The 9738-nt window shown below is 40.1% G+C and overlaps 1 protein-coding gene and 1 non-coding gene across 2 annotated transcripts in view; one reads left to right on the top strand and one right to left on the bottom strand.

Annotated features, from left to right (window-relative positions):
* Positions 1 to 9738, top strand: part of LOC117954136 (contactin-associated protein-like 4) — a 147611-nt gene that overhangs the window by 93693 nt on the left and 44180 nt on the right. The window contains exons 11-13 of the mRNA XM_034887672.1: positions 6119 to 6225; positions 7179 to 7298; positions 8651 to 8851. Of these exons, the coding sequence (XP_034743563.1) occupies positions 6119 to 6225; positions 7179 to 7298; positions 8651 to 8851 (428 nt within the window). The remainder of the gene's footprint in view (positions 1 to 6118; positions 6226 to 7178; positions 7299 to 8650; positions 8852 to 9738) is intronic.
* On the bottom strand, positions 861 to 943 carry trnal-uaa. Its single transcript has one exon. It is a non-coding gene; the product is annotated as a tRNA-Leu (tRNA).

Below are 9738 nucleotides of genomic sequence, written 5' to 3' on the forward strand. Positions count from 1 at the left end.
CATAGTCTCTTCCTCCCCTTCTATCCTTGGGGAAGGAGTATGGAAGCTGATCAGGCTTTAAAATAAACTGGTCAAAGTTTGCACTACTTCATTTAACTGATTCTGCCCGCAATTCAACCATCTCTGCTAACATCTCCATTGTTAAGCAGGTTCAACATTAAGGTATTGAGGTTTTCCCTTGCTTGAATCAGATTAATAATCATATTTATGCCCTGTTACATCGTGCTATGCTCTGCGGTGCCTTGTAATGCTGTGCAGTACCCTGCTATGCCATAACTACTACAAACTACTATTTTTAGACATAAGTGCTTGCAGTTCTAGTTTATCTATTGTGTTTTGTTACTATATTTAGTACTTTATGACTGATAGATTGCCTAAAGTCTGTTATCATTGTGATCAATACTTATTTACAGGAGAAACATTTTACTTCATTTAACTGATTTAACTGATTCTGCCTGCAATTCAACCATCTCTGCTAACATCTACCTTTTTAAGCAAGTTAAATATTTAGGCATTGAGGTATTACCTTGCTTAAATCTGATTATTAATCATAGTGATGCCCTGTTACATCTTGCTACGCTCTGTAGTGCCCTGCTATGCTCTAATGTGCCTTGTAATGCTCTGCAATGCCATAACTACTACAAATTACTATTTTTAGTCATATCTGCTTGCAGTTCTAGTTTATCTATTGTGTTTTTTTACAATATTTAGTACATTATGACTGATATATTACATTATGACTGATAAATTGCCTACAGTGTGTTATCATCGTGATAACTACTTATTTACAGAAGAAACGTTTTACAGGGGTATATTTGAACACATTGCGGGAGGAGTTTACTACACTTAAGTAAATACTATACCAGGAGTGGGGTTCGAACCCACGAGGACAATTGTCCATTGGATCTTAAGTCCAACGCCTTAACCACTCGGCCATCCTGGTACAGATTACGGTACTGTGTATCCAATAGATCTGACCAAACAGGAATCATATAAACGAGAAGGGCAGCAGATAATGTAGGATGCTTTTTCCACATTGTTGATGCTGCAGAAGACAGGAAGACGCCAATGTTGCTGCTTTCTCTTGACCCATTCTTATGGTCAGTCTTAGAGGTGATTGGCTTTGGTAACACTTTCATAGGTATGATTAAAGTTCTGTATTCTAACCCTTCAGCCCAAGTCTTAACCGGGCACTCCTCGTCCCCCTTATTTCCAGTTTCTAGATTGTCACGCCAGGGTTGCCTCTTGAGTCCTGCATTATTTGTCCTGTCCTTAGAGCCTCTGGCTCAAGCCATTCGTCAATCGGTTTTAGTGTCATGATATGCATTTCCAATACACATCATGACCTCTCACTATTTGCAGGTGATGTTATGTTTTTTTTTTTTTAGAAAACCCTTAGAAACCCTAGAAAAATCCTTCCTAAGGTAAGGAGTAGGGAAGCTGATCAGGCTTTAAATAAACTGGTCAAAGTCTGCACTACTTAATTTAACTGATTCTGCCTGCAATTCAACCATCTCTGCTAACATCTCCTTTGTTAAGCAGGTTAAATATTTAGGCATTGAGGTATTACCTTGCTTAAGTCAGATATAGTATTAATCTTAGTGATGCCCTGTTACATCCTGCTACGCTCTGCAGTGCCCTGTTATGCTCTGCAGTGCCCTGCTACGATCTACTGTGCCTTGTTCATGCCATGCCTATGGCATGAACTACTACATACTACTATTTCTAGTCACGGTTCCATTATCTTTTACTGTGACAGTTATTGCCACTCTTCATTTCAACCCAAACACTTGCCCTTAAGGGCTGAAGTTTGAGGATGTACCAACGGCTAAGATGTTCTTACACAGACTCTGTTGTACTTTAATTGCTCTTATCTGTACAATAGACTATACACTAATACTAATATAGGTAAATTACTGTGAAACTCATCTACAGTCAAAGAGAGATCAGATGTCACTACTGCCAGACGAAGTTGGATGACTGCTCACCAACACACTCATTTCAACCCTGACTAACACACACACACACACACACACAATATAATATATATGATAAAAGAACCAAACAGTGATAGTTTAATGTAAAAAGCTATGTGTTTTATCTGCAAGGCTCCAGCGTACTCTTAAAGATTAAAGCAGTGTGAGATAAAGAGAGGTAGGCTGCTGAGTCAGCGCTTTTATCTACATAAAAGAGGGAGGCTGCAGATTCTGCACAGTCATCTATTTTCTCTTCAATATTCCTGCCAGGGTTTGGGCAAATACACACACACACACAACACTTTTACATACATTCAAATAAGTAAACACACTAAAACATGTACAGTGGGGCTCGAAAGTTTGGGCACCCCAGGTAAAAATGTGTATTAATGTGCATAACGAAGCCAAGGAAAGATGGACAAATCTCGAAAAGGCATCAAATGACAGATTAGACATTCGTATAATATGTCACAAAAAGTTTAGATTTTATTTCCATCATTTACGCTTTCAGAATAACAGAAAACAAAAAAATGGCATCTGCAAAGGTTTGGGCACTCTGCCGCGTTAATACCTTGTACTGCCCCCTTTGGCAAGTATCACAGCTTGGAAATGCTTCTTGTAGCCAGCCAAGAGTCTTTCAATTCTTGTTTGAGGTATCTTCGCCCATCCTCCTTCCAAAAGTCTTCCAGTTTTGTGGGATTTCTGGGCTATATGTCACGTATTGCTCTTTTAGGCCCTATCCATAGATTTTCAATTATGTTGAGGTCATTAGATTGTGAAGGCCATGGCAAAACCTACAGTTTACGCCTCTTGATGTAATCCACCATGGATTTTGAAGTGTGTTTAGGATCATTATCCATTTGTAGAAGCCATCCTCTCTTTAACTTCAGCTTTTTCAAAGATAGCATCAAGTTAGCGTCCAAAATTTGTAGAAATGTTATTGAATCCAATTTTCCTTCTACTCGTAAAATGTTCCATGTGACACTGGCTGCAATACAACCCCAAAGCATGATTGATCCTCCCCCCCCCATGCTTAATAGTTGGACAGAAGTTCTTTTCAATAAATTCTGTGCCCTTTCTTCACCAAACATTCCTTTGCTCATTAAAACTTGAAACGCTGATTTTCGTAGTGAGGACATAAAAGAGGTTTTCTTCTGATGACTCTTCCATGAAGACCATATTTGTATCTCTTTACAGTGGAATGGTGAACCACAACTCCAGTGTTTGCCAGGTCTTTCTGTATGGATCGTGCAGTCAAACGTGGGTTTTGAGTTGCTTTTCTCACAATCCTGTGAGCTGTTCTGTCTGATATTTTTTTGTAGTCTTCCAGATCTTGCTTTAACTTCCTCTGTTCCTGGTGACTGCCATTTCTTAATTACTTTCCAAATAGAGGATATTGGCATCTGAAAACGCTTGGCTATCTTCTTATAGCCTTCTCCTGCTTTTTGAGTGTCATCTAGTTTCAGTTTCAGTTTTCTAGACAACTGCTTAGAAGAACCCATGGTGCAAGGTCAGATGAATCCGGACATTTAAAACCTTAAGATTGACATCACCTGGTCCTTCCAGACAATGATTGAGAACAATCCATTACATTGTCAGGTCTCAGCTTTCCAAAGGGGTCGGTGCAGGCTAGAAACTCTCCATGGTGCCCAACTTTTGCGGACGCCTTTTTTTTGTTTTCTGTTATCTTGAAAGTGTAAATGATGGAAAAAAAATCTAACTTTTTGGGTGAGATATTATACAAATGTATAATCTGTTATTTGATGCCTTTTGGACATTTATCCATCTATTCTTGGCTTCTTTATACACATTAATTCAAATTTTTACCTTGGGTGCCCAAACATTCGAGCCCCACTGTAAGGTTTGTTTCAGCAAATATGAAAAAAAAAGTTGTTTTTTTAAGGCTTACCTACTGCCTCTTTAAAGGTGCCCTGCCACACGTATTTCATTACTTTGTGGTAAAGTCTGAAGTCTTACCATGGACTTTACAACTTGGTTATCTCGGTTACCTTGTTTCAAGCCATTCTAATGTGTTGTAAAAAGCCTGCAGGAAGATTTAGTTCATTTGGGCCAGTGCTCATTGATATTCAACGAGCTAAGCTGCTTGCCTCTGATTGGCTAACAGCTAGCCAATGAGAGCCTGGCTATCAATATCCTTTACCCAGCGCAACTGGGCGGGCTCTCGCATATTAATGAGCTCAGGTAACATGACATCGTACTGAGAAGATGTTGTTTTTGGCCTGATTTCTCCTCTTATTGGAGACTGGCTGAGTGACTCCTTTGTTGCCTTGGCCGTGTGTTTTGAGTAATTGTCATGCTGGAAACCCATCCATGACCACTTTTCAATGCCCTGGCTGAGGGAAGGAGGTTCTCACCTAAGATTTGATGGCCCCGTCCATCGTCCCTTTGATGCGGTGAAGTTGTCCTGTCCCCTTAGCAGAAAAAACACCCCCAAGGAATATTGTTTCCACCTCCATGTTTGACTTTGGGGATGGTTTTCTCAGTATTCCTCCCTCTCCAATAACGGCGAGTTGAGTTGATGCCAAAGAGCTCCATTTTGGTCTCATCTGAACACAACACTTTCACCCAGTTGTCCTCTGAATCATTCAGATGTTCATTGGCGATCTTCAGACGGGCATGTATATGTGCTCTCTTGAGCAGGGGGACCTTGCTGGCGTCCTTCACGGCGTAGTGTGTTACCAATTGTTTTCTTGGTGACTATGGTCCCAGCTGCCTTTAGATCATTGAAAAGATCCTCCTGTGTAGTTCTGGGATAATTCCTCACTGTTCTCTTAATCATTGCAACTCCACGAGCTGAGATCTTGCATGAAGCTCTAGGCCGAGGGAGATTAACAGTTCTTTTGTGTTTCTTCCAGTTGCGTATAATCGCACCAACTTCTCAACAAGCTGCTTGGCAATGGTTTTGTAGCCCATTCAGACTTGTGTAGGTCTACAGTCTTGTCCCTGACATCATTGGAGAGCTCTTTGGTATTGGTCATGGTGGAGAATTCGGATTGATTGATTGATTTGCTTCTGTGGACAAGTGTCTTTTATACAGGTTACAAAGATCAGCTCGTTTCCTGTATAAAAGACACCTGGGAGCCAGAAATCTTTCTGATTAAGAGGGGTCAAATACTTATTTCCCTCATTAAAATGCTAAACAATTTATACAATTTTTGAGATGCGTTTTTTTGGATTTCCTTGTTGTTATCCTGTGTCTCACTGTTCAAATAAATCAACCATTAAAAGTAAAGACTGATAATTTCTTTGTCAGTGGGTAAAGGTACAAAATCAGCAGAGGATTAAATACTTTTTTTCCCTCATTGTATGCAGTATGATATTTATCTCCAAATAACACAGACTTCAGTCAAGTCTCCTGCTGGATTTCTTTAAAGAGCTTCTTCAAACAGTATGGCAGCACTTTAGAAGAGCAGCTTGCCTCAATCAAGATCTGCCGTTGAGGTAAAGTGAAAAGAACATTTTCCATTTAGCAGAAAGCCTTTTCCTTTTTATGTACATAAAATGAAAGCAACATCTAAAGAGTAATGAAGTGCTTCTTTTGATCTCTCTGGGGAAAGGTGAAAGATGGTACAAATGAGAACTCTGCACATTAGAAATCATTTTCCATTCAAAATAATAAAAGTTATTTTCCCACCAACCTCACACAACTTCACAAATATAAAAACTTTTATGAAAAAATCAAAGGTATTCAAATTGCTAAATAACTTTTCTCTCTGTGAAATGGGAAGCTGCATTTCAATCGAGGCTCAGTTGGTTTAATTATGTAGTTTTATCTTTTTGAAAGGTTGAGTTGGAGTTGGAATGGTTTGGTTTCACAGTGTTTCCAATGGTAACGGATTTATCTCCACCATAAATCATCTCATCCACTTTGTGTGGTTGATGGCCAATTTAGGAAGGAACTCTGTCATATCACAACTTTTTTTTCCACTGTTTATTTCTGTATTTAAACTGTTATGTAAAATGTGTTTGAAACATCTGGTATTTTATTCCTGTATTTGTGTGGTGTTGTAGGACATAGTTTGATGCAGTGCTTCCAAAATGTTTAGTTGCCGTGACAAGCAAATTAGACAGCCCTAAATAACAAATATGTTCAAATTGTGCTTGATCTCTGTTTCTGTCAGGTGTTCTCCCAGTCGTTGTGAACACGGCGGCCGCTGCAGTCAGTCCTGGACCGGCTTCCACTGTAACTGCTCTGAGAGCGGCTACAGCGGAGCCACCTGCCACAGCTGTAAGTCAAACATCTGGACAGAGAGACAAACAAACAGACAAACATGGAGACAGCTAGACAGACAGACAGACAGGGAGACACATAGACGGAGAGGGAGATACACAGACAGACAAACACAAAGGTAGACACACAGACAGACACACACAGACAGTGACCAAACCTAACTCATGGTAGTGTAACCTGCCATGTGTTTGGCTCAATAAGGGACATGTAGTCAATATTTTCCTAATATTAATGTTTAGGGTACAACAGAGTTTGGAAAAACCGGTGTCTTATTTCATAGCTATGGCCATTATTTCTATTGGCTATTAAACATATTTGACTCAACCAGTTAACTTCAGATAGAGTATTAGGGGACCACTAAGGTCTATATAAAAGAGATTTCAGATAAAGTATGAGGGGACCACTAAAGTCTCTATAAAAGAAACTTCAGATACAGTATTAGGGGACCACTAATGTCTATATTAAAGCATAAAAAAAAAATCATGTCATGGGACCTTTAAGGAGACAGTAGCCGTAAATAACCTGCCAAATAATTAACAAATGAAACCAGCAGTGAGGTGAGCTTTGGTGAGATCTACTGCTTCTGTGAGCCTCTGATTCCCATGAGTCAAAATCCTGAAAGCAAAAGAGGACAGTTTCCACCCAGTTCATCTCTGGTCTCATGTTTATTGCTGATGTTTCTGTAAAAACATTGTTCTAACCACACTTAGACATGAATTTGAGTCTTTCATTGCAGAGGATGCACTGTGTGTGTGTGTGTGTGTGTGTGCTTGTGTGTGTGTGTGCTTGTGTGTGTGCACGCATGCTTGTGTGCAAGTGTGTACTATATGTGTGCTTGTGTTTGTGTGTGTGTGTGTGTGTGTGCATGCGTAAGAATAAATGAAGACAGAGAAAGAAGTTGGGGTGGATTGTGATTCATGTTGAGCTGATCTCATTACTTTTCCTCCCAGCTGTTTACCAACAGTCGTGCGAGGCGTACAAGCACAACGGTAACACGTCGGGACATTTTTATATCGACGTTGACGGCAGCGGACCAATCAAACCGCAGCCGGTCTACTGCAACATGACAGGTGACACGCACGCACGCGCACACACGCAAACACTCATCTTCCCATCATAATGATAGTTACATATTGTAACTCCATATTCTATGAGAATTGCATAGGCCTCTAAGAGCTGTTGCTATTGGGTTTATGCAGTTGTGAATATTTATTTCACTCCCGTGCGCCCTGCATGGGCTTTTCTTACTCCGCAGGTACCGTATATTAGAGCAATGAGACTGATATTAGATCTGCCAGCATTGGTGATGCATCATAGAGGGCTATGCCTATAATCATAGAATCTGGAGTTAAAATACGTAGCTATTGTTCTATTTTGTCTAGACTTTGCCCTCTAAGAGCTGTTGCTACTGGGTTAAGGTTGAAGCTGATTTAGTCAAATCCACACGCAAACAGCAGAGATTAGCTCCTCTTCCTTCTCACACTGTGCAGGTGTACTAGCCTAGTCTTGATAGTGGCGGAGTTTATGTCCACCCCAGATAAACTACCACCTGTGTGGGGAACCTTTGCTAGTTTAACACTCATGTTGTCCTCGGGTCAAATTGACCTGTTTTCCTATATCAATGTTCTTTTTAATTACCCAAAATAACATGACTGATTCCGCACAACGCTCTTTGGCAAGTACAAATCTCCACTTTCATTAATTTTAGGGGGGTCTTATTCAATTTTATAGCATTTGGAAAAAGAAATTGAAGTGGTTTTGAAATAGTATTGAGTAAAAGTTTACATGATTATCCATCATCCTACATTCCTTTAATTTTAGTCAAAATAATTCCTAATTCTGCTTTTCTAACTCAAACATTATGTATAATTTCCTAAAAATGAGGTTTCTTGACCATCAATTACAAAATAATATCTGTAAAACTAAAGTTAATATGTTAGTTACGTAGTGTTAAATGTCAAAAAAGTGACAAACTTCGAAAAAAGACTTTAAAAAAGGTACAAAAACGTAACATTAAGCTCTATATAAAAGAGACTTCAGATACAGTATTAGGGGACCACTAAGGTCTACATAAAAGAGACATAGGATACAGTATTAGGGGACCACTAAGGTCTATATAAAAGAGACTTCAGATACAATATTAGGGGACCACTAAGGTCTAGATAAAAGAGACTTTAGATACAGTGTTAGGGGACCACTAAGGTCTATATAAAAGAGACTTCAGATACAGTATTAGGGGACAACTAATGTCTATATAAAAGAGACTTTAGGTACAGTTTTAGGGGACCACTAAGGTCTATATAAAAGAAACGTCAGATACAATGTTAGGGGAGTGCCGCTACCTTTGGAGGGTGTCAGAAGGATTAGGTTGTCTTAACAGAATCAATGCGTAATGTCTGTCTGTCTGTCTGTCTGTCTCCAGAGGAGAACACATGGATGGTGATCCAGCACAACAACACAGAGCTGACTAGAGTCCGGCCGTCTCCAGGTGTAAACCAGCTTTCAGTCCAATTTGATTACTCGACTGAAGAGGAGCAGCTTTTGACCGCCATCAGCCAATCAGAACACTGCGAACAGGAACTGTCCTACCACTGCAGGAAGTCCCGCCTCCTCAACACTCCAGGTAAAGTCTGTTCAAGAAGGGTTTGCAAAGTGTACCTCTGTGTGATTTCTTTATAATGTGGGGATTCACAGGTCGGTTTTAATGGACTTTATTTGCATAGCGTTTCTAGTTTAAAGAACTACTCACACTTAAACTTTACAGAAACCATTCACCTGGCCTAGATTCCACCTGCTCTTCAGGTTAAAGGTAGGGATGTCCGATTCCGATACCAGTATTGGAAATGCCTCCGATACTGCCGAAAATGCTGGCATCGGTATCGGCGATTACTGAAGTCGAGGCACCGATCCGATACTACATAAACTATTAGAAATAGGAATCTATTTACTGGTTACCTCCGTTAGCACGAACACTGTTCTTCTTGGCCGCTCTTAAAATAGTTGCGCTGCTGTTGTAGAGGGGCGAAGAAGAATTGATCACCTAACGCTTCCTTAAAACAAGCTAGCATTAGCGCATCATGTCGGCAATTTGGCAGTACTTTACAGTGGATGTTCCCACCGGTAAGACGGCGACATGCAGTATATGCAAAGAAGCAATTTCAAGGGGTGGCACGAGTGTTTCAACACCAGCAACTTAATTAAACATTTGAAGACGCGCCTCGCTAAAGAACTCAACGAATTTACGAAAGCTACGGGGGACAAAAGGACGAACTGCCGCAGCAAACTCTGGAAACTGCCTTCCAGCGACAAGATAAATTCCACAAAGACAGCCAAAAAGCAACAACGATAACCAAAAACGTTTTGGCGTTTATTGTACTGGATTACCAACCCCTGTCTGTTGTCGCAACTGTGGGATTGTGCCGCTTAATGGAGCATTAATAATAATAATAATAATACATTTTATTTAACAGCGCCTTTCTAACACTCAAGGACGCTTTACAGACAATAAAA

Source organism: Etheostoma cragini, chromosome 12 (genome assembly GCF_013103735.1).
Source record: "Etheostoma cragini isolate CJK2018 chromosome 12, CSU_Ecrag_1.0, whole genome shotgun sequence".
NCBI lineage: Eukaryota > Metazoa > Chordata > Actinopteri > Perciformes > Percidae > Etheostoma > Etheostoma cragini.